General features: G+C 38.5%; 1 protein-coding gene across 1 annotated transcript in view; it reads left to right on the forward strand.

Annotated features, from left to right (window-relative positions):
• The window catches only part of RP1 (RP1 axonemal microtubule associated), a 345,533-nt gene that overhangs the window by 222,157 nt on the left and 96,885 nt on the right, over positions 1–26,491 (forward strand). Inside the window, exons 20-22 of the mRNA XM_044390380.3 lie at positions 13,555–13,687; positions 14,838–14,989; positions 18,093–18,247. Of these exons, the coding sequence (XP_044246315.3) occupies positions 13,555–13,687; positions 14,838–14,989; positions 18,093–18,247 (440 nt within the window). The remainder of the gene's footprint in view (positions 1–13,554; positions 13,688–14,837; positions 14,990–18,092; positions 18,248–26,491) is intronic.

A 26,491-nucleotide genomic window follows, 5' to 3' on the forward strand; every position in this document is an offset into this window, starting at 1 on the left:
TTAAGCACTATCATTGGGCCTTAAGTTTCTTTTAAAAAATAAATGGCAATTAAAATTTTCTAAAAGCCATGAGATTTCTGTATGGAAGCATAATTATTGTGGACTCAGACGCTGTGGTTTGATTTCTAGAACATCTCTGCTTTCTAGCTTTAAATACCATGTCTGTCACTGATTCCTTTATAGTACATGGTATGTTACCTTAACATGTTTGAGGTTTAAAAAATTTTAATAAGTTTGATAGAATCTAGCAAATTTATCATTTTTCCATTTAAAATGTTTCTTAATTCTTATCTGTGATTTTTGTTATTGTATCCTTGATTGTATAATGAAAGTAAATGAAAAAATGTTAAATTTGCTGAAATGCATATTGCAGCATTTCTTACCACTTAACTAATACAATGAAAACTAGTATTCTAGTACAAGAACAGATAAGTATGTTCCAGTCAGTTAGACAAGAGGTACTTTCTGAGCACCTAATAAATGCCCTCTGTTAAGTAAATGCTGTAGAGAATGGAAAGAAACTATATGTTGGCTTTAAAGTTTCTCTATTCAGAAGCATTCAGAGGTTTCAAAGGAGAGACAGAAAGTGACCCTTTAGGAAGATGCAACACCCATGGAACTTGCAAAGTTTAGCAAAAATATAAATTCTGTACTTGTGAGTTACTGGGAAAGACGAGTCAGACGTTTTTGGAAGGAGCTCCCCGATAAGACTTCCCTTATCGGGCTATAGTCACTAGCACAGCTTTGCTTTCTCTGGGGCCTTTAAGTGAGAAGAGTATTCAGAGGGGTAGCAATATCACTATGTGATGATCCTCCAACAAGTATGGAAAACAGCCCCGAGACGGGCTCTCTGAGGAGGGAGTGCTCGGTCCTCAGAACCAAAGGAGGCATCGTCCGTCTTTGGGGTGGAGGCATAGGTTTCTATGAATATATTAGTCAAATCAGCAAATGAATTGAGCAACTAGAACTATGATTAAATTACCAAAGTGTTGGGGAATAAGGGACTTTTTCTATGGCTTAATTTTAAATTTTTTTTCATTTTAAATTAATTTCAAATTTATAAAAATATTATCAGAATGGAATAAAAACCAAAGTTTACCCAGAACCCAGTTAACATTGTACCCCATTTGTTTCATCATTCTCTGTTAAAATATCTGTGTGTGTGTGTGTGTGCGCGCGTGCGTATACCTGTGCATATTTCTCAATCATTTGAGAGATAGTTACAGATATGCTGCCCGTTGCCCATTAATTTTTTCAATGTTTATCTCCCCAAAACAAGGATTCAATCCAATGGTGAATTATGTTTAGTTGTCATGTTTCCTTAATCTCCTTCAATGTGGAAAGATTCTTCTGCCTTTCCTTGTCTGTCATAACCTTGATATATTTGAAGAGTACAGGCCCATTACTTTGTAAAATGTTTTCAGTTTGTGTTTGTCATGATTAGATTCAAATTATTCATTTTTGGCAGAAATTCCGCAGAAGGGATGGTATGTTCCATTCAGCCTCATATTTAGAGGAACATAGTATCATTTCTTTCCCTGCCTGGTGATGTTCCCTTGGAGCAGTTGACTAGCGTGGTGTCTAGCACAATCCTTCAATATAAAATCCTACGTATTTTGTACTTATTAATTAATGATTAATCAGTAGTATTCTTGGGGGAGACACTTTGTTCTCATAAAATTTTCACCTGCTAATTTTAGCATCTATTGATGATCCTTGCCAGAATCAATTATTGCTAGAACGCCTGTCAAATGGGGGATTTTCTGATTATGTCATTATTTCTCCATTTATTATCTGTCATTCTACTACAAGGTAGAACTTTCTTTTCTCCCCCACCTAAAAATTTTATTTAATTTGTACAAGCATGAACTTAATGGATTCTTGTTTTGTTTGATAGGTTTAATCTGTTTTTATCATCCTTTATTTTGATGCTAAAATCATCCTACATTTGTCTAGTGGGAGACCATTCAAGCTCCTATTTTCTACTTCCTTTCCTGTCACCATCCATACTCTGAGTACTTCTTTACTTTTCTGGCACAAAAAGATATTTCAGGCTCATCTAATACTTTCTCCTCTCTAGCCCTGGTTTCTTTTAGTGGATGATGACATTTCAGAACTAGTGTTTGTGCGAGACACACAGAGAAGTTACTTTCCCCTCTAATGCCCACCTCAGCCCAGGGGCCCCTTCTGGTGTGAGAGCCTGACCATGCTTCTGCTTTCACAAGATGCTCCCAGGAAATACTCCTGTGGTGAAATGAGTTCGTGAGACACTGACTTTTTCATTCTTCTCTTGGAAATTTGCGTCGCATGTAACTGTAGTGAAGGCTCTGAAATGCCCTGTGGTAAAGAAAACTGTTTAACAGCATTTCCAAACTAAAATCACCATGGGACCCATATTTTCAGGTAAAATCTATTAACATTCCTTGAAATGAATATTGTGCAGTACTATAGAGATTTGAGGCATTTTGGGGACAATGGAGGAAAAAGGTATGACCAGGAGGCAGCAGCAGTATGGCACACAAATTTTATTGTGTGAGCCCTTGATAGGTTTGCATGGCGGGAAAGCCCCTCACAGCAGGAGTCTGTGCAGAGCCTAGGGTGTGGGTTGCTACTCAGTGGGGAAGGAGGGTAAAAGAACTCCCAGAGGAGAGCAAGATCTGAGGAGAGAGGGCTTATGTGTCTAGGTTTATGCGTCTAGCAGCACAGTGGGGAGTCTCTATCACAGAGCTCCAAAGGGTGGCCACAGCAGCTTGGGGCCTCATCACCACAAGGCCCTATATTATCAATAGGTAACAGCTTTTGGGCAAGGGTTTTATGGGTTATGCAAAGCAGGCAGGATCTAAATGGCTAAAGACTTGCTTGTTTGGGCTATCTTTTGTGTTTGTGTGTGTGTGTGTGTGTGTGTGTGTGTGTGGTAATCATGTGGCTATTTTTAAACTTAGAAAATTTGAGTTTGCCACCAGCAGGTTTTTGAGCTAATGAGTCTTAGCCTGCAGTGAAGAAATGAACAATCTAGGGATCAATATACAGAGACCATCTTTGACTGAGTGATATAACAATTGCACACTGAGTTGTATGACTTATGTTTGGATGAATCCAATCATAGTTAATAATAAATAGGGGTCTATAATTTGTATGATTTAGAAAATGACTAGCCAATGTGCTAATCCACTCTTTTGAAATCTCCAAGCTACAGAGAATTCTGGAAGAGGTGATCAATGTGAAATCCTAAGGAACTGATTTTAACCTAAAAGCAGCTAGGTAAATTATTGGATTATGATGGCACATTTAAGAGGAAATGGTGAACTCACTATAGATCTGGCCTTAGCTGTTGCCATGATACAAACTAGAATAAACGATAGGTTCTGCTTTCAGTCTGGTGGAGAAGCAAGATCAAGTAGCAATCATAAAATAATTAGAGGGCAGTTAAATGTCCAACTGTACAGAGGCCCTAAAAGCCATGGATTTCCAGTAAGAAAAATATGTGCCCTAGAGGACATGGGAGGTTTTGTGAACAAGAGGCCCCTGAAGAGTGGAGATGGTTGAGTAAGGGCAGAGCAGGGAGAGATGGTTAGTGGAAAGGTATTTGGAGATTGCTTATTTCAGGTATCAGTGCTGCACATGGATGATCATGAAATATTGCATAACTACATGTATATGTTAAAGACTTTTCCCCAATGAGAGGGAAAGTATCTATTTGCAAAGCTGAAGTATTTTGTGTTTGTATGGTCTTTAAATAGCTTGGATTTTGTCAGACACAAGTTGCTTGACCTAGTTTAGGTAGTCAGTCGATGAATGCATTGACCTACAGATCTTTCATCATCATGTCTTGTGTTCCTACTCATGCATGTGCAAAGAATTCTGTGTGCATGACTACCATCTTCTATCTGATAATTAAACTCTAGCCATTATCTGTTTTATCAGTATTTCACAATTGCAATGGAAGTTTATCCCTACGCAACATAAAGTTTTATTCAACGGCATGCATTGCCCAGTGAAACAATTTAGAAATCTTTGTATCTTCTGTATATTCCTCTTAATCAATATTTCCCTCTCCTTAAAGGACTTTTCCCTTTTTCTTACCAGTACTAGTATAGTCCTAGTTAAATTAACTCTATATTTTAGGACAGATCAGGACCAAGGCAATTTTCCTTTTATATTTCAATGTGTCTGAGCGGGAGGAAAGGAGTGACAGGTCTGTCTTTTCTGGACTTTGGTGCTAAAATAAATAATAACAGAGATGCCTAAAGGCATATACAATTGTACTTATATTTAAGGACTTCATGAAATACTGTTAGAGCACCCACTACATGCAAGGGGCTCTGCCAGAAGTTTGAGCAAGTCCACCTGACTAAGATGTAGTACTGTTCTTTAAAAAGTTTATTCCATAATTAACCCAACTGTAACGAGATTGTGGTTTTCTTCTTCTTAGAGTTTTAATTTTAATTGTCACATCTATCTGAGTGAAAATGCTTCTCTCACTGCATTTGTCTTCCAAAAGATTTATTGAAGGAGCTAAATTGATTTCTCCCACCTCTCAGGTTCTGAACAGAAAGGTTGGGTAACCTGACTGAGGTGTTATAACCTCAGTGTTGAACTCTGATATGTTGATTCAGACATTGTAAATACCACTGTATGTCTGTTTTAGTCAGCTATTTTTAGCACATGTATTTAACTACTTAGTTGAAATATCTTAAAGTAATCCAGGAATTTTAGGTTTCTAACAAACCAAGAGTAAGTTTTTATGTTAATGTTTTCTTGTGAAATAACTAATATTTGCTGCTGTAAATCAGCAGGGGGAGCTCAGCAAATGAACTTTAGTTTCTATTGAGGCCATTCCTAAAATTGTTTTTATTCATTTAGAAAATTAAGACAAATGCTGAAGATTTTATATGATAAAGATACTGTCATTCCTTAAGCAGTTTGTTTTAAAAGGAAATGAGAATATGTTCCATTGAAAAAATATTTTTGGAAACTCACCCTTTTTCTTTTCCCACATTTATCCTAAAATGAGGTTTGGTTTTGAAGCTTAATATTAGTGCATTTTTTTTCTCAGCTATACTGACATTTTTATAGTACTCACATTTGGCAGCTCTGTATCAGAGCTAAAGCAAAAGTTGGGGCTTTGGGTCTTTTTAGTATAGGTAGAAGTAAAGTAGATGATGCCTCAATCTGAAAGTCAAAGAGAAATACTGTTTAAAAAAAAAATCCCATCATAATCAAAGGGTATCTTCTGTGGACTGAGAAATCTGAAAGTCCGCCATTATTGGGTGTATGCCATGAAGGTTTTCCCCCTTGATAAGGATGCACTGTTTATAGCCAGTAGTTTCTGGTGATGAACAATGAGAGCACTTATAGGATACTATTGTTTGGGGAAGCCAGTGCTTTTAGCAAGTGTTTGTTGAAATTATTCCTGTTGTCCCAAGTTAAAATGGGTGAAAACATGATTTTTTGCTCAACATTTAGATTTTTAGCAGGGATTGCCTGCCCCATTTCATGATGCTCTAGCAGTTTGGGCTGTTAGTTTTGTGGTAGATTTTTATATCATTCCGAGTATGAAAGTATTTTTTTCCCCTTGATCATACTTTAGGTACCTTTTTGGAGGTCTGACTTGCTATCTCAGCCATTAATAATTAATGCACATTAACCAGCTGTGCTATTTAGCTTCCAAAATACTGGTGTAAAATATTAAGCCAAGTCACTAGATTGATTCCAGGTAACAGATAGCTTAACCTCCAAATAGGATGGCTATAACTAAACATAATCATATACTAATTAACTTTGAAAATTGAAAAAATAAAAATAATTTATTTTAGGAAATACTATCATGTAAAACTAATAATTATTTTTGAATCTTGGGTTTTCTATTTTTTATTCTCTGGAATTGACTTTGACTATTTAAAATTGAAGTAAGAAATCTTAGATGTGGAGTCCAAAGACTTGAAAGATGTTTAATTTCTAAAAAGTCTTTTGTTTGCTCTTTCACTGAGTTTTGCCTGTTGTAATATAGGGCTCAGAAATACTTACCCTGACTATCTCATGAGCTATGAATATCAAGTGAAAAAATGAGGCAAAGCTTAATCAGAGCTTTTCATTCCACACCCAGCTTGCTTCTCCCTCAGTCTTACTCATCTGAGTAGATGGTGTCACCATCCACCTGGTTGTTCAAACCAGAACTCTACACATCTTGCTGGATTGTTTTATTTCTTTAGCTTCCAGAATCCAATCCCTGAAAAATCCCCTATTGCTTCTGTTGCTAAAATGTATCTTGAGCTTGTCTATTTTTCTACATCTTATTATTATCACTTTAGTCCATGCTGCCATATTTTCTCTCCTCTTCACTGCAGAAATCTTCTAAAATAGCCTTCCAACTTCTTCTCTTTTCCCCCTGATACCCATTTTCCAAAGAGCAGCCAAAATGAGCTTTATTTTTTTAATAATAATATTTTTTATTATGTTATGTTAGTCACCATACAGTACATCCCTAGTTTTTGATGTAAAGTTCCATGATTCATTACTTGCGTATAACACCCAGTGCACCATGCAAAATGAGCTTTTAGAAACATCAAATCCTCTGATCCCCCTGTTTAATCTGGCTATTGCCTCCCTCTATGACCCCTTTTCAGACCACTCTGCTCTTGCTCATTATGATCAAGCCATATTGTTCTGCCTCAGAGTGGCCTTTGCCACAGTCCAGGGTAAGCCCCAGTTGTCCTCAGTCATATGAGCCTGATTTATTTTCTCTATGACACATCACTTATCTGATTTTTTAATCGCTGTCCCCGAGATTTTTTAATCTCGCTGTCCACGAGAAACTGAGCAACATAAGAACAGAACTTCGTGTTATTCAATGTTACAACCCTAACTACTTGAATAGTACCTACAGCGTAGTAGATGTTGGATAAATATTTGTGGAATGAATGAATTAATAAAACACATTTTGGGTTTATGCAACAAATATTTATAATGCATGTGAAATCCTTTGTAGATTTTAAGTGCGAAATGAAGGGAAGTCATATAATCTTGCTTGGTTTTTAAGGAATGGGAAATAATCTTGTATTGCTGTGCATTGGCATGTGTAAGGGGCAGATGAAGAAACAAAGCCTGGAGAGTGTCAGAGGCTTGGCCAATTCTCACAGAGTTAGTAGTAGCCCAGTCAAGGCCAAAGGCGCTTCTCCTGACTCTTGGCCGCTGTTCTCTCTCTAAGTGTTAGGCTACCTCTGCAGCGTGTGCTACATCTGTGACTTGGGTAAATTGACTCAAATAAAATAGGAGCTCTCTTGACCCTTCTTGATTCTTCTGTGCCTTTGAATTGAAGTGGGTAATAGGTTTAGGCATATTTGTTGTTATTTTTATACTACTTCTGGATAAGATATGATAAATTGATATGAGCTCCAGGCAGTCCTGAGGTGAGCTAAACTCAATAAGAAATTACTTTCTTTATTTTTTAATGTTTAAAGCATCTTGTAAATATTTCCAGTTCTTTTCCATTTTTAGTTAGTTCTTCACTTCAGGGTTCTAGAAAGAGCCACAGAAGAGAAAGAGCAAGTTCTAAAATGCAGTAAGAAAAATTTTTTTTTTTGAGGATTTTCTAGTTCAGTGAACAGCAGGAAGCACCAGCTTTCTCTTCTCACAAAATCTCCAGTCAAATGTTTAATCTCAAAAGACTCTGGCAGTTTATAGAAACATCCTAAAAGTTGTACCAGCTTATTTGAACCAAAGATAATTCATGTATTTGATGGTCCCTCAGTCAGTTGTAAATACCATAGTTGATCCTTCTTGTACAGTCCTTGTAACAAATAGGGTGTTATCACAAGGAACAGTACCAGAAATAAGGAGGCTTAGAGTTAAGCTTCACTTTGTGTCTGATTTGCAAGAACACTTAAAGTTCTTCTTTGAGAACACATTTAAACCTGAGTCTATTTTCATATTTCCAACTCCAAAAGGGAAATACTAGTGACTGACATCAGTACTTGCTCCCCTGCCCCCAGGACCAGATCTAATATAATACCATAAACACTTCAAGCACCCAAAAAGTATGTTAGTGACTATTTGCTTTTTTTTTGAAGAAGCATTGTCTAAATTGAATATGTAGTAAGAGTAGAAGTATTACACATTGTTTGTTTTATAGAACGAAGGTTTATGACACTTCAGAGTATGATTTCTAGAAGCATTTTTCTTAACTTCTCTCATCCTAATACATCTTTATTTTGTTTCCAGGGGCCAGCAGACAACTACCCACAAGTTTAGTTCTCAGAAAGGGTTGACACTGGTTGTATGTCATTTCTCCTCCAAGAAAAGATAAGATTAAATTTAGGGTTACATAATATATGTGAAGAGTATTTCATAAAACAAAGTAAAATGTAAATATAGATGGTGGTAATTTTTGTTGGTTATGACTTACATTTAATTTCAATCCTGACAGGCCAGAAAGAACGATATGGTGCTTGGGAAGGGAGTAGCTTATCTGTCTGCCCTCATGATCCAGTGTGTCCCAGCCACAGTGGTTGGCCCTACCCCCACCCCACCTGGACCTGACTCTTACTCCACTGGGTGTCCTGGTTGGCATTAAAGATAGGTATGGAGGACAGGTAGGGAAAAGGCTACTGGGCCATCTCTGAAGGGCTGAATAAATATGACTTTAGTGGAAGAGGTAAACCTGTGGAGAGGTTAGGGCAGTCCTGGTTGTTTTAGGGAAATGGGTGTCTTTTTTCTTCTGTGCTCCTGCCTGGTGTTACAGAGGACCAGATTGGGAACCACCTCAGAGAAAGCATGCAAGGATTATATAAGTTTCTACTTATCCAGGAGACTAGAAGTACTGGGGAGCTTTATTGGAAGGAAGGATGAGTGAAAGAGGGGGTGAGAGGATAGCTTTGGAATTCTCTCCAAGTTAGGGATTGTGATTTTTGTGTATGGACCTCTTGACTGATGAGCTAGAAAATTCAAGGTAGGGCCCTGAAGAGAGGAAGCAGGAGAAGCTACTTTAGATTGGCTTAGGAGAGGAGAGGTAAAGGAGACCTTTATCTGTCTTCCCAAATAATCCTGGTCAGCTCATCCAAGTAGAACAGGAGTCAGGGATTTAGAATAGAAATCTCTTTCTGATAATAACGAGCATTTGGCTGAAGTTTTCCTTATGCAGTCTTAGGAGGATGTTAGAGAGGAGGAACCACAAATAACCCCAGATAACAGTTAAGAACTCCAATCTCTAAGATCTGTGATTAATTGTGATCCTCCTTGTCCTAGCACTACCTGCACCACTAAACATTTATTGAGTACTCAGGGTACAGATCATCACTTTTAATGTTCATACATAACAAGGTAGATGATATTATGATCCCAGTTGAGGATGTTGAGCTTTTTGAATTGACAATAAGCAATTTCCTATATCATGGAGCTAGCACATGGATTTGGAAAGAAGTGGTCTGACTCTTAGGCACATGTACCACTCTCTTACTGCCAACTGGGCAAATCAGATGTTCCAAATGAATATGTCTTTCAATATTCCTAGATATAGTAACCCACACTTGAGAAAGCTCTGCTTTGGAAAATAACTTTCTATTTCTCTTTTCTACGAGGTAATTTTATCTCACTTTATTACATAAAGCACTCTGGCTCTAAAACATTCATTCTTCAACCTGGCAAGACAGAAGTATGCCAGTTTTGCAAATGAGAACCTGAGGACACCAGGTCATGTAGAACTTCTACCCATGGTCATAAACTTAAGAAGTAACAGGGCCAGGACATAAATGGAGGTCTTGTGATCCAAGCTCAGGTTTGTCCCACTTAACATATGTCTTTCACCATGTTCTGCTGTTACCTACTACATGATTGAGCTTATGTGTTGTGATCATCCAGGAATTTTGACCATTATATTTTCATAATTAAACTTTATTACTCATATTAATACTTTAATAATTTAAAAATTATTTTATTACTTTAATAATAGAAAAAATGGTGACAATAAAAACAGAAACAAACACAACTGGAAATAAGATCTATGGACGTATGTATCTCTCCTTATTTACCTAACTCATTCTGTTTAATTATTGAATTATCTATTATCAGAATTATTGAAATATCTATTATCTATTATCCTTCTATCCCGGGATTTTTTGACCTTAGCACTTTGACATTTGGGGCTGGAGGATTATTTGTTGTGGGGTCTGTCCTATGCATTGTAGAATGTTTACATCCGTGGCCTCTTTACACTAGATACCAGTAACTCCTTCCCCAACCCCCAATTGTGACAACCAAAAATGTCTCCAGATGCTGCCACATGTGCCTGGGAGAGCAAAATCTCACCCAGTCAAGAACCACTGCTGTAACTCTATATTGCTTAACAAAACAAAACAAATTAATGTAGATTTGTTGTTTTTTATGTTGTGGCATCATTACTTTGAAGGTAAATGAAACTCATTCAGAGCCCTTACCTGCAAAGGCTTTTCAGTGGAGTTAGTGGGATTGCGCTCAATTAAGTAATATGATTAAGACTCTCTCAACAGTGGGTACTTCTAAGGATGAGGGATGGTCGTGGCGCCTCAGAAACCAGAGGCTTCTTGCCAGTTCCACAGAGAGTTTAGTGTAGAGGAAGAGCTTGTTGGAGTTTGAGGTAGTATGATTTTGTAAAAACCTTATGCTTCTTGGGGAAGGTTTCAAATACAGAATCCAGAAGACTCCCATTCACCTGCTTATGGCCCTTGTTTATCTGAAGCATCCACTAGTTCCCATCTGAAATTGTTCTTATTGCATCCCAATCTTCACATTATCTTTAATCCCCACAGAACCTAGTTTCTTTTTAATAAGTGTTTATTGAAAAAAAAGTATTTGTCGATAATGCTGCTTTAATGTAGTCTTTTGTTATTTAAATATTTTGGTTCATACTTCACATATAATCTATATACTCTCCTTGATGGTAGAGGGTTTTTTGTTAAACTCCCACCCATAGCCAGTGCAGTGCTGTGATTATCACTGTAAGAAATGTCACTGTGAGGAGGCCAAGGGTCTGTGTGCCACTTCTTGGGGTCATCTGCATACAAACACGTGGGGGAGCTGAAACTCCCTTGCACCGTTGGTTAGCTCTTTTTGTAGTTCTGTTTGCTTGCTCTTTTGAGGAGCATGTTCCTTTATATAGTTCAGGAAGTAACATCTTTTTGTCCAGAATGAAGAAAAAATATCATAATGGGATTTAGGAAGGGAAATAAAAACATTAAACATCATTTCTCACTTGCTAGGACTTTAGCAACAAGATGGCTCAAAATACGGATCCCCATCTGGGGGATGTGGGCTACCCTTCTTTTATTCATCCACCACTCCTGTCTGTTCAATTGCCAAGTAAACAACCCAGCCTCAGAATTTCAGGACCACTGGGGCAACTGAAGTTTTAAAACTTCAGACCAATGGCAAAAATAATTTTATTTGAGCATTGTATCTGCTTTGGGTTAAAAAGCATATGAATCTTCATGACTGGTCTCTATCTCTTAGTATTCCTGAATTTTCCATCTTATTGTTATAAATGTAAAGCATGATATAGTTCAGAGAGAGGGACATTTCCAAATTTAGTGGAATATGTTATATTAATCGCTTTTATATTTATTGATATATTCATATATAAATATGGCTAATGTAAACATGAATTATTTGTTCAGGTTATAAAAAGTTTTGCAGATTTCTTACATATAATCTCATCTAATCTTCACAACAACCTGTGAGCTATTTTATGGATGAAAAAACTGATACTTAAAGTGGTTATGTAAATTTCACATGGTCAAATGAGAAATGGTAAATGAGTTGTAAAATGGTAGATCTAGATTTTGGTCCCAGTTTTTCTGTCTCCAAATCCAGTGTTCTTTTCATGGTCTCTTGCCTGGAGAGTAAAGACACAATCAGGCATTAGTGACAGATGTACTGATTTAGTCTTATTACTTATGTTGACAAATACCCATTTCACTTAGTTGTTTATTTAATCACTCGTTTTTTGAATGAGTTGTGAAAGCTTGTGGAAGAACTAAGACAAATAGGACATGGTCCCTTCCGTCAAGTCAATCAAATATTAGGTGTTAAGTCATAGTCATGAATGGGTAGGTTGCCATGCATCACAAAGTAGGATCGTCTAACCCGGACCAGGGACTCACAGAAGGCTTCTCAGAAGAGGCTCTATCTGAGCCATGTAATGCAGGATGGGCAGATTCAGCAGGTAATAAATCAAATGAAAGCTCTTCTATGCAGAGACACAAGTGTGCACAGAAACTCTGGGGTGAGAAGGAATGTGGCCAGTTGCGGAATCATAACAGATTAGTATGACTGGATTTGGGATGTGAGGGAGAACTCTCCATCAAGTTCAGCAGGGCCCGATTATGAACTGCTCATCATGCTGAGGATTTTGGATTTTATGCTATAGGTAGGACTATTGAAAAAGTTGTGAGCAGTAGACACAATGATCAGATCTCTATTTTAGAATACTTTCTGTTGAAACAGCTGAAAAGCAGGGTTTGAAGGTAGCCAAAATGGCAGCCATCAGGTTATGTGAGGATAAGCCACCTGGGAAATGGTGGGTCCTGCTCCCAAGGCTAGGATACAGAGGAAATTCAGGAGGTCAGAGACTTATTTATAAGATGAGCTAGCATCTTCAAAGGAAGGGGGCACTTCATCTACTGTGATTGGAGGAAAGGCAGGCAATTGTGACATTCCTTCTGGAAGTCCTTTGCTGAGATGTTAGGGGGAAGATAAAGTGAAGAGAGCCTTCTTGTGAAATGGTCACCAAAGAGCAAGAGCCAGTGAGGAGTCTGTTGAGAGTTCACCAGGTTGGGAGGCAGAGGCAACTCGCCGCTGCCTGCTGGGAAGTGAGGCACTTTGGCTTCGGCAGCTGAGGGCTACTCATGGCCTAGACTATTGACATGCATTTAAAAGACATTAGCAATTTTCAAAATTCTGGGGTGTGCCTGCCTTGGTGACTAAAATGAACACAAACTCTCTTTTGGATTTCCTCCTATTGATTACTTCTTTAGCAACTGCTATGGTGAAATTGAGGGCTTTGAATCAGACGGAGTCCATTTCAAATCTCCAAACCTCCATTTTCTTTTTAAAAAATTTTTTTTATTATATTATGTTAGTCACCATACAGTACATCCCTGGTTTCTGATGTAAAGTTCGATGATTCATTAGTTGCGTATAACACCCAGTGCACCATGCAATACGTGCCCTCCTTACTACCCATCACCAGTCTGTCCCATTCCCCCACCCCCACCCCTCTGAAGCCCTCAGTTTGTTTCTCAGAGTCCATTTTCTTATCTATAAAATTATAAGAATTTTTCCAATCTAATTGGTGATAGTTAAAAGAGATAATTAAAGCAAACACCTAGCATAATAACTGGCAAATAATAAGCAACAGCCGTTACAACTACTATTACTACTACTACTACTACTACTACTACTACTACTACCAAGAAAAACAAATGTCAGAGTAAAAAGTACACTTTAGCAATCCCTGAGGTGTATTTTGAAGCTCTGTGAGAATTGGAAATCACACAATTTGGTCATTGTTTCTTCTAAATCCAGGTGACCATGCAACACAGGAAGAGCAAGAAGACCCTAGATTTTACAGCAAATGCATGGTTCTCTCAAATGCAAGCTGAGGGGGATGTTGTCTGTGAGCTTCCTATAGTACAAGAAGGACAATCCATTTTTCCATGTGTGTTATTAATTTTTAGTACCATATGTTGTGTACACAAATTGTTTTATAGTTGCTTAATTAAATTTGCTTCTGAACTATTTAGTTACAGAATATTTTTTCTACTTTTTTATTATTTATTCATTTTAAAGATTTTATTTATTAGATAGAGAGAAAGAGAGAGCATGCATGCACAAGAGGTGGGGGGAAGAGTGAGAAGGAGATTCCCCACTGAGCAGAGCAGGATTCGGCGCTCTATCTCTCATCGCAGGACCCCGGGATCATGACCTGAGCCGAAGGCAGACGCTTAACTGACTGAGCCACCCAGACACCCCTATTTTTTCTACTTCTAAGAAGGTTGTTTACCCACTGAGAAGTGAGTTTTTCTGTTTCACAGCATGGGTCCCTGGTGGAGCTGGGATTAAATGTAATCTCAAAGAGGTTTGTATCGTTCAGTATGGTTCGACTACAGTCACGGGGGCTGAGGCTATGAGAAAGACATAATGTCAGGTCTGGGCCTCATCTGGCTCTGCCTCGGGCTAGTTGGCCACCTCATGCCATCACCTAATTTTTGATGTATTTCCTCACTGATACTTACATCAGTTTAAACTTTAAGCGTCATGTAAAATAACATTGCCACCCTTGCCACTAAAATACTAAGCACGAAATATCCTCCTAGGTCATACATAGAACAGGCTTTTTTTTTTTTTTAAGATTTATTTATTTATTTGAGGGACAGAGAGAGAGAAAGAGCAGTGGAGTGGTGCAGAGAGAGAGAGTCTTAAGCAGACTCCGTACTGAGTGTGGAGCCTGATGTGGGGCTCCATCTCACAACCCGAGATCACATTCCGAGCTGAAATCGAGTCAGACACTTAACTAATTAAGCCACCCAGGAGCCGCAATAGCCTTTAAAAAAAAATCTTTTATTTCTCTTTTTGAAAAAGCTACAAATCTTCTAGGCACGAATTCATGGTATAAAAATGCCCATTCATAATTAAAGTTAAAAATTGAAAAAAAAGTTAAAAGTCTCTCAATAGTTACAGAAAGTCCAGATTAGAGGAATTCTCATAAACTGCTTTTTACTGTAGCTTAACCCATGGATCTGGTTCCTGTTTGTACTAATTCCCAGATAATATATTTCCTTTTTTTTCTCTCCCCTTTGCTTTGCCAGTAGTGAGGTACCATGTTGATGTCCATACTGGGCAACTGAAGCGAGCAGAAACAGAGTCTGAAATTTCCCTGTGTCTCTGTGGAGAGAGGGGAGACTCTGGTCTTAGACTGCTGGACAAATCTAACATGCCAGTAAAATTTCAAAGAGGACAGGTGAGTCCGCACAAATAACTTGCCCATGTGTTTAGCAATCTCCCTGAAAGTGGACACTTCTATTTGAAAATTGAAGGGTGCTTGACACCCTTCAAGTTTTTTTTAGGACATCTGTAACACAAGATTTCCTGACCAAACTTCCTAATATCCTTTGTTTTAGAATTTCTTGAAAGAAAAATGGGACACACTATACTAGCAGTGAATAATAGAACAAAGGAAATTATATTAAAAATTAGTGGTAGTATAAGAAAAAAAATGAGATGATGTCAGGGAAAAAATATATATGAACATTCCCTGTTAGGACTGAAAAGTACAAAGTGTTATTCTAAAAGGTCAGGTCGTAGAGGGCCATTATAGTACATTTCACATAGGAACATAATAGCCTTTCTTTAAAACATCTTGACTGGAACCAACTAGATTATTTTCACACCTTAAGCCCTTCACTATTCCCTTTTGTCCTGCATATATATAAATATGAGTCTTTCTATATATTAGATGTTTGAGGAGTGACGGTGAGGTATATAATCAACTCAGTTAATTTTTAATGTTATTTTGTTATATATAGAAAGAAAGTAATATTTGGGGTCTGTAACTAAAAGTAGGGATTATGTAACCCTAGAATATATTTTTAAGAAAGAAAGCTCTCAAACCAGTTTAAGAGTGCTATTTCTCAAATTTTTTTTTGTAGTTGGAGTTCATGAATTATTTTGAAACAGAGATCTTAAAGATCACCTAAATTTGTATTGACACCGCAGATTACATAAATGCTTTCATCAGAATGAAGAAGAAAGCTGGATCTGCTTTGGATAAGGGAATAAGCAAAATTGTGCCTGATTTTTGCCATCACAAGTGAATTATTTTGAGTAGAAACAAAGTTTTAGATGTCATGATCTTATTACTGTTATTACACCAAGTGATCAGTGATGTTATCCCCTAAGGAATCCTCCTAGCTTTCCATCAGTCCCAGATTCTTTCACCCTGCCATTTCATGATATATATGAGGGTAGAGACTCCATCTTTCCTGGTTGTCTGCTAGTTGGTCCATTGGTGTGTAGCATCAGGTGAGGTTACATGCTAAGATTTCACAAATCATCTTCTGGTTAATCTTCAGTTCATTACCAGAGAACAGGGAGGGTGCGTTATAGATGAAATTAAAATTGGGCTGGAGGCATAATTGCAATCAATGTATAGACAAGAGTAAAAATGTTGCTTTACTAGTATCTTTTAATGTTCAGAATCAGAGATATAAAGTATTTTTCTTTCCTGGCTCATTTCACATTTTTCTATTATTTTCTTCAATGCATGGAATATAATGGGAATGCCAAATGATTTCAAGAGTTTTGCAGTTGAGAAACTGTGACAACAACCTTTTAGTTTATTACCAGAATGATTTCACACCAGCCACAGCTCACAACCTTAGCCAGTGATTGGGCTGGTTATTGTCATTTTTCTCTACACAGTGTCCAGTGGTATAATCAAAATGCAGTGACATATTAATAGACCTAATTTAATTCTATCTTCCAAACTCAAGTTACTTGAAGAAACAAGAAGTAACCAGGAAGCTTATTTAGGCAATCTTTCTGGACCTTGAAGTATCATAGTTCGGATTTGCTTCAAAGCAGACCATAAGACAAAGACTGGGGTACAAGTAATATATTTGGGAGGTGATCCCAGTAACTACCTTCAGAGTGAAGGAGTTGGGAAGATGAGGCAGGAAAGGGAAAAAAAGCCATATAGGGACATTAAGGAGCTGGAACTCCTTCTTGCTAGGAACCTTGAGAAATCCTGCAGAACACCCTCAAACCTTTCTCACAAGAGGGAAGCCTGCAGGAAAGAGGCAGTGAGACCTAGAGGGTTGAGAAAGAAAGCTGCCAGCATGCCTAAATTACCTACCAAAGCAGAAGGTGAACTCAAAAAGGGACTTGGAAGAGAGGGAGTGGGGCATCAAGCACATCAAACTACAACAGGTGATGTGGATGGCGAAATTGTGCCTTGTAGAGGCACCCTGGGAATTCAGGCACACCCGAGAACATGTACGATCATCATCTTGTTTGCAGAAATATCACTGGACTAGCAATGTTTTGAGTTTGGCTTAAAAATTCACATGAAAAACATGGAATCAATAGTTAACATCCAGGTAGTACATCTTCAAATACAGAATTGAAATTTAACCTGGTAACAATGTAGGCAGCTATTAAGACAGCGTATCCTATATAGGAAATACGAGCAATACTGGGTTTGCATTTTTACCACAAAGTACGGTAACAGTGGCTAATAGTCAACTGTCATTTCTGGGAACATGGCAGACTTAATTAGATTCATGACCCTTTCCTTAGGTAATTTTAGGTGCTTATTCTCAGCAACAATCTATGAGGAAGTAATGTGTGAAGGAGTTCTTTTTATTCCAACCAGTAGCATTTACTTTAGGTCCTACAGCTCTCTAGAAATGTCAGTGAGTTTTTGACGTGACAAAGTAACTCTATTTAGGAATGAAGATTCCAGGATGCTCTTTCACAACAAACCCAAGAATATGCTCTATATATTATTTACAGAGGAAAGTATAGGAGAGGATTTGTTGAAGCATAGAAAGAAGGAAGGAAGGAAGGAAGGAAGGAAGGAAGGAAGGAAGGAAGGAAGGAAGGGAGGGAGGGAGGGAGGGAGGGAGGGAGGGAGGAAAAATTTGTTCCTACATGCCTCAAAATATATCAACACCCATGGAAACTAAATACTTTGCATATTAGGGCTCATGGTTTTCAACATGTCCACCTACTAAACTTTGTCACAGAAGCAGGAATCTGAGTAAGAGAAAAGCCACGAACTGGCAGCCTTTGTATTAGGGTTTATTTCTTATGCTGGATACTGTTATAAACAGAGAAAATAAAACTGCAAGAGAAAGAAGCACAGAAAAGTATTTTGAATAGATAAAAGTAATTTGCTTATTTTTCTTTCTTTCTTACCCCTTTTGATGCTAACTGTGGTAACATTATCTCTTTTAAAGTATTGGGCTGCTTCTGTCAGTCTTTGGGCTATTATTATTGCCTGCATTTATCATGTGCTGGACTCCTTTTATTTCGGTGGGGTTTGTCTCTGTCTCCTGCACCAGATAGATACATTTCAAGTGGAAGCAGTGTCACTTGGAAAACTGCAGAAGGTGCTGTTGCGCTGTGAGGCCAGTGAGGAATCCCAGTACTGGTATTGTGAGAAGGTCGTGGTCAGAGAACCTGCTACTGCATCTGAATCTGTCTTCACCTGTGAAAGGTAGTGCTGGTCCCTGTGGTACTTCAAAGAGTGTGTTGCAAAGTGGATAATGCAGTATGTGTGTGAGTGTATGTGTGTTTTAGATGCATGTGTATTTTTGTGTCATTAACTCAGTATTCCACATCATCTTCACTCATTGATTGCTTGAATAAATAATCTATTGCTAAGCATTGTAAAGAAATCTTATAATTTCTTATTATTTCAATGTGTTATATATCACAAGAAGATCAGATGCTTAATACTGGAAAATTTTACATCAGTCATGGGAATATTTGTTTAAATGTTGGTTTCTTTAGATTACTTAAAATTATAGTGTTATAACAATTTCATAAGGGAATTAAGCAAGAATTTAAGCAAGAACTCTCAGAATAGAACCTAAGAAAGATAAAGGTTAAAATCTAGATAACTTGGGCTTTCCGTTGAGCTCCATGACATACAACATTGTGAAAATTTAAGGAATACAATGTGTTATTTTGATACATTCATATCTTATAATATGGTTGCCTTTGTAGCAATATTTACACATTATATAATTATAGTACAATATTGTCTATATTCATTATACTGTGCACTAGATCTCAATGGCCTATTTACTACTCCTTGCAAGTTTGTACTCTTAAACACCATCAGTCTTACCCTCCCATTCCCCATCCTTCGGCAACCATTTCTGACTTGGCCCTATTGCCTCCAAGTTTAAGCCTTGTTGTCTAGACCCTTGCTGAGTCCTCTCAAGAAGCTCCCAGCTTCAGCCATCTAGGCTCTAATGCTTATTGTTGCTTGGTTCTCACCCCAGGGAAAGTATGGGCTCCAGACCTGTGAATGGGATTGAATTAGAATGGGGTTCTACACAAAAGCCCAATCTACCATGGACATGGAGTAAGAAACTTGGGACTCTATTTTGAAATTTTGAATCCTCAATGTTGGGGCCCTACAGCCGTCTTTCCAAATAGATAATCAACAGGAAATGAGGCAAAAAAATATAGACAAAAATGGCACTGGAAAATGCAAGCATACAGATTTGGAGATGTCAAAACAATTACAACTTTAATTACTAAGCAAAAAGTAGAGCAGAAAATAATGAGTCAATTCAACTAAAAATCCTAAATGCATGGCACTAAAAACCACCAGCCAGAGATGACTGGGGGTGACAGTAACTGAGAAGCAGTGGGAACCACAGTAGGCTCTTCCACTTTTCTGCCTTTTTAGCCCTTAAATTCAGTCAATTCTTTTTCCTAGTACCTGTTTAACTCATCCCTTCTTTTCTGTTCTCACTTCCTCTATTCCTGTTGTGTTCTTGACTAAATTATTGCAGTAGCCTTTGGACTGTCTTGATTCCTCCTTCTCCAGTCCTCCCTGCTCACCACTTTCTAGCTAATTTGACTCTGTGCTAAGTGGGCAGCGTCTAGCTTATCTGACTCGACATTTACAAACATCATTCTGACTTTAGCTTATCTTTTCTTTCAATTTTCTTCTGCTTTCTTTTTATTATGTTATATTAGTCACCTATTAGTTTTTGATGTAGTGTTCCATGATTGATTGATTGCTTATAACACCCAGCGCTCATTGGAACACGTGCCCTCCTTAATACCCATCACCGGACTAACCCATCCCCCACCTCCTCCCTTCTGAAACCCTCAGTTTGTTTCCTGGAGTCCATAGTCTCTCATGGTTCGTCTCCCCCTCTGATTTCAACCCCTTCATTTTTCCCTTCCTTCTCCTAATGTCCTCCATGCTATTCCTTATGTTCCACATGTAAGTGAAACCATATGATAATTGTCTTTCTCTGCTGGACTTATTTCACTTAGCATATTCCCCTCCAGTTCCTTCATTTCAATGCAAATGGTGGATATTCATCCTTTCTGATGGCTGAGTAACATTCCATTGTATATATGGACTACATCTGCTTTATACATTCATCTGTTGAAGGGCATCTTGCCTCCTTCCACAGTTTGGCTATTGTGGACATTGCTGCTATGAACATTGGGGTACACGTGCCCCTTCTTTTCACTACATCTGTATCTTTCAGGTAAATACCCAGTAGTGAAATTGCTGGGTCACAGGGTAGCTCTATTTTTAACTTTTTGAGGGACCTTCACACTGTTTTCCAAAGTGGCTGTACCAATTTACATTCCCACCAACAGTGTAAGAGAGTTCGCCTTTCTCCACAACCTCTCCACCATTTGTTTCCTGCCTTGTTAATTTTTGCCATTCTAATTGGTGTAAGGTGGTATCTCAATGTGGTTTTGATTTGAATTTCCCTGATTGCTAATGATGTTGAACATTTTTTCATGTGTCTGTTGGCCATTTGTATGTCTTCTTTGGAGAAGCAACTGTTCATGTCTTCTGCCCATTTTTTGACTTGGTTATTTGTTTTTTAGGTGTTGAGTTTGAGAAGTTCTTTATAGATCTTGGATACTAGCCCTTTACCTGAAGTATCATTGGCAAACATCTTCTCCCATTCTGTGGGTTGCCTCTTTTGGTCTTTTTGAAGAATAAATTCTTTAGTATTTTGTTGTATAATTTTGTCCTAAAAATTTTCAAGAAAAAAAAAAATGGGGAAAATATTGTTCCCTTGTTCCTAGGAACTATTTTAATTGCACCATTTCCCCGTTCAAAAATTTTCATTAATCTCTATTGCATACCATAAACCAAATAATCTATGATCTTTCCATTGAAGACTTTGACTCCATTACCCCTTTCCAATTTGTTTTTTAATTGTCCTCTCTCAGGACCTTAGTGAAATTAGACAATCTATTATTGCCAGAATAAGTTCTGTCCCTTGGAGTGTGCTATACTTCACTCAAGAATGCCCTTCCTTACTCTACTATTCTTCCTTTAAGTTCCCGTTCAAATTCTGCTGCTAGCATGAGCTAATTGGCCCAACTGGAAATACTTCTCCTTCTCCCAGTGCTTTCTCTGAACTTAGCATAACACAGAACCCCCATTGGCTAAGTGACAAGTCATGCTGAAGAGGACTGGGCATCCCCTCCCAGCCTCTCCCACCCACAGCACGCAGTCATCTTTGGGGCAGAGGGGAAGCTGTATTTTATTCCTTACAACAGAAGAGGTAGGGAGTGATTCATCAAGAGTTTTCTTTTTAGGTTCTTAGGTTCTGATACATTTTGTCACATTAATATAGTTTATTTTTTTAATGTGAAATTTTCTTGGGATTCTTTAGATTTATTCATCACCCTGTTCATGCCTACATGTACCTACCATGACAGTGGTGCTGACTAGCTTCCCTGCCACCATTACCCCCACTGCCTCTCCCATCACTCCCTGCACTACCTTCACTCATGTCTGCACTAAGCCAACATGGCCTTGTCTGGAAAGAACATAAGTGATGGCTTAATTTAGTTTCAATGGATTGAGGCTGAAAAATTTTAATTACAAAATACATTAAGTGACCAAAAGTAATATAACAGATATGCACTGTCCTGACACAGCGAATGTTAATATTTGTTGTTCTGCACATAGTAATAGGTCCTGAAGAAATGGTAGCCAATGCTCATTCACACAATACCCTGATGAGGAAAGTAAGTTGCAAAAAGCATTCCTTCCTATCTGTGGGTATAAAGAAATGAAGAAGATCCTGCCTTCTCAGTTCTTAAAGAAGCAGAAGAGTAGTGGCCCCAGAAATAGAACTTGGCACAGCAGGTTCCTTTCTACAACAGAGGACCACTCAGAAGCTGTTGGTGGTTGCTTCTGTGCGATCAGTGCCTTCTCTCTGCATGTGAAAGGTCAAGGACAACTTACTGTAAGTAAGGCAGGTGTGAGTCTGGATGGCCTCTCTGATAGGAAAGGAGAGCCATGCTGCACACAGGAGCCAGACAGACCTCTGTCTGGACTCTGCCTATCTTCTTCTCAGATCTGATGGGGAGCTGGCCAAGGTGGGGTGCTGGGTGCATTCATGACGGCTAATGAGTTCTGGGGTGTAGGCAGCAGAAATGCTCAAGTATATACATCACAGGGGAAAAGGAAAGAAAATCTCAGTATGCTCCTTGATGCTTCCTTATGGGGCAAGAATTTACAGCACAGCTGAATTAGGACAGAGAAAAAGACCACCAAGTGTTCATTCCTTTTATAAGTTAAGCGGGAAAAAGTGAAATATAAAGCACAGCTACAGGAAGAGGACGCTTTTGTGCATCACAGATGCTTCCTGTGAGGATTCGCATCTCCTTTTCTTTTTTCTTTTCTCCTCTTCAATTCAACACCCACATCCTTATGGTTTTATTTTATTTCTATACCTGAAGATTTTATTTTTCTGCTTTTTGTGCATTTAATATAGATAGAGTACGCACCACTGAATTTCTAACACTTACACATGAAGTTTGGCTATTCGAGGTTTGGAGCAAGCAGAATTTGTATGTAAAGCAGGCAAGCATTCATCCGACTATGAATTGAAGTCAATACTCTTATTTACTATTTGTATTAGTTTCCCATGACTGCCATAACAAATCACCATGAGCTTGGTGGCTTAAAACAAGAGAAATTTATTCTCTCATAGTTCTGGAGGCCAGAAGTCTGAAACTCGGGTATCAGCAAGGTGGTGCTCCCTCTCAAGTCTCTGGGGAGCGATCTTTCCCTGTCTCTTCTAGTGCGTCTGGTGGTTGGATGGCGCCCCGCAGTATTTGGTGTGCAGCTGCATCTCTCCAGTGTCTGCCTCTGCTGTCCCATGGCTGTGCTTCTCCTTTATGTATGTGTCTCTGTGTCATTTCTCCTCTTCTTACACAGACCCTAGTCATTAGACTAGGCTCACCCCACTTTACATCTGCAAAGAGCTTGTTTTCAAATAAGGTCACATTCTGAGGTTGTATGTGAACGTGAATATTTGGGGGACACTCTTAAATCCAGTACACTATTTGAGGGGGTCTCACAGTGTACTATCCACTACAAGGTTTATCAGCATTAATATTATTAATATTAGCAAATTAGAGATTTCTAGAGATTTCTAGACTTTTCTGTATGTTACCAAACTTGTACACATTGTATACATGTGTGTACTGTGTGTTCACTTTTAATAATGAGATCCTGAAAAAACGTTAATATCTACCTTTTAAAAGACACAATATCATTTATGAATATATTTGTTAACCCACTTCACCCAGGAAGGTCTAGATTCACAGATGGTTAATAGCAAAATTCTTCAGCCTGAGGACAAGGAGGGCCAAGAACCTCTCAGTGTTGCCTTCCATTACTCCTGACTGGTTTGGGGCATTAGCTTATGCGAGCAGCTTATTTGAAATAAAGATCCACCTAATGGCACTTCTAAATAGAAGGTGATTTATGGATGAGAAATTGAAAAGTTAAATACAAATAAATGATGTTTTAAAAAACTATGTAACTTGACTTGTCAAGGCAGAACAGCATGACCTGCTTTGTCCTCCCAAAACCAAATCGTGGTCAGATAGGTGGAGTGAGCCTGAGTCATATTATCCTAAGGAAGAAGGACAAGCCGCTGCACAGTGTTCCTTAGAGTTGATATTGCAACTAATACTTTTAAACTGTTCCAGCCTCATTTCTATTCAATATTCTTTACTTTTTTTCTTTTTTTTTTTAAAGAAAGGTTGAGATCATTTCCTTTGTGTAAAAATGGAAGGACGAAGAATTTTAAAAATCACTACTATGGACAGAATAGACTATCAGCAAGTCCTGGGTACTTTTTATACATGGAATGCCACCTCCACTTAAGGTCCATGCTCCCCATTTCATAATCCTCAACATCTTCTTACTAATTTTTTAAGAGTTTATTTATCTGACAGAGAACAGAGACAGAGACAGCCAGGGAGAGAGGGAATACAAGCAGGGGGAGTGGGAGAGGAAGAAGCAGGCTCCCAGCGGAGGAGCCTGATGTGGGGCTTGATCCCAGAACGCCGGGATCACGCCCTAAGCCAAAGGCAGACTCTTAACGACTGAGCCACCCAGGCGCCCCTCTTCTTACTAATTGTTAAAAAGAGGGTCTGTTTCTCCATCAAAATAAGTGTGAACCCCATAGGCACGTGAGGCAGGCATTTGAGCAGAGCAGGTAAGAGGCCTTCCTCACACCCTTGGGATAGCACCCTTGGCAACTGATTCCAGCCCTGAACAGCCTAGGGTAGACCTGGCTCTTCTCTGCTCCCAGTCCACCCTCAGTGCTCCTCTCCACTGGTGCTATCCCGCCGGAGTTCACCAACTCCCGATCCTCTCCGGGCGCCTGGAGTCTGGTGTGCTCTCACCCTGTTGACTTGTGAATTAACAAGAAGTTGTGTCCCCTCTGCTAGGGAGGCATTCCTAAACCTTCAGGTTGGGCCAACTGTCCGTTCTGTACCTTTACCAAAGCACATAATGTTAACTCAGCACTTATTATCTGTAATTGTATTTATGTGCTTATGTCTCTTTGACTTTTCCCGGCTCTCAACAAGACATTCCTCAAGGTCAGGCTGATGTTTTCTTTTTCTACTTTCAGCCCCATGTATCCCAGAATATAATAGCTTAAAATTACACGTGTATTCAACTGAACTGAAGGGCGTATAGTAATGAAGACACCATAAGCCCTAAGGGAAATCACATTAAATGAAGGATTTAGAATTAGAACACGAAATCTAAAAGGTTTAAATATGTCTTAGTCTCACTAAGACATGTATAAACAAAATTATCACTTAATATTAATTTGAAGTATTAATACAATACCAAAGAGTGATTCTTAGAATGAGCACAGGAGTTAAAAAAAAAAAGTTTAACATTCCACTGGTTTTTATGCCAATAAATGGCTTATTTGTCTCAGGATATCTCAGTCTTGAAAAACTGAAGTTACTGGCTGATCAGCCACAATAGGGACTTTTCTGCCCTCAATATCTGGCAGAGAAGGGTACATTTTCTGTGTTTTCCTCTCTGTGGCTTCAGGCACTGGCAGGGCTGCATTTGATGCAAGAGGTTCTTAAACAGAAGCAAGATTAATGATCACCTCTCAACCATTCCATTGTTCTCATTCACAAAGCGTTTTCCTCACTTAACTGCTTCATGCCAGCTCTGGTGCTTATTCCAAAGAAATCACATATGAAGGTCCATACCCTTAGAAGGTGGAAATCAAAAACTTCAGTGTCCATAGGACAAACTGATAGTAAAATGTTGTAGGTGCTCAGGAAGTGTATGCTACATTTGGCAAATCTGTGAATAAATCATAAACTAAGTCATATACAGAGCTGGACTTAATTTGTGGTGAGGGTCAGGAAAGGAACCAGGGCAACCCAGTTGAAACAGCACTCATCTTTTGCATAACCATAGTAGACAAGGCAAGTGTTACACTCAGGCCAGCTATGTGTAAGGTTAACGTTAGTTTGTGGTGCCAGATGTAAAACGAATTGACCCCTCCTGTCTCCCCATCAATCTTTTAGGCTTCTCTTCCAATTCCCCCTAATAAAGCACATTTTGCTCCCTTCCTTAGACATTCTCTAGGAACATTAATACTCTATTACCTCACACATCTTAGCATTCTATTGTTTCCTCTGCTTAGTGAAATCCTTAGCCTTCAAGGCCCAGGATAAAATGCTATCCATGCCATGAAGCTTTGTCTGCTTGCCCAAACAGAAGTGAGTTATCTTTACTCTCTTTAAAATTCTCTGGTGCTTTCCTTAGACCTCTACGCACCACTCACCACACCGTGTCATACGCCGTCACTGTTTATGGATGATAAACTTCTTAAAGGTAGGGTCTTATAGATTTGTTTTTATTGTCCAACATGGTTTCTCGTTCCAAGTACAGACTTGGCCAATACTTAAAGAAGGAAGGAAGGAAGGAAGGAAGGAAGGAAGGAAGGAAGGAAGGAAGGAAGGAAGGAAAGAAGGAGTGGCAGCAAGGGAGGGGGAGAGAAAGGGAGGGAAGGAAAGATTAATAAAGAGCAATGGGAGAAACCTTAGAGGTCACCTCATCTTTGCATGAATTCCCTCTATAACATGCTCAGGTGTGTTGGTAAAAATTGTTTATGCTTTTCTTTATTTTGAAAATAATTCATCTTATATACAAATGGTTTTATTTTCCTTTCCTGGGAAATGGGGGGGGTGATGAATAATACAGATAAGAAAGGATGCTAAAATTTTGATAAAATGCAGAAATGTAAAATGCTATTTTTATAGGGAGAAACTAATAAAAATTATCATGACACAGTGAGCAATCATTTAACTTTACTGATTTTTTTTTCCTAAAAGAGGCCACTCTTAATCATTTCTTGCTATTCTGAGCATGTATTTGTGCTGCTGAAGATTTCTG

This window comes from Ursus arctos, unplaced genomic scaffold (genome assembly GCF_023065955.2).
Source record: "Ursus arctos isolate Adak ecotype North America unplaced genomic scaffold, UrsArc2.0 scaffold_6, whole genome shotgun sequence".
NCBI lineage: Eukaryota > Metazoa > Chordata > Mammalia > Carnivora > Ursidae > Ursus > Ursus arctos.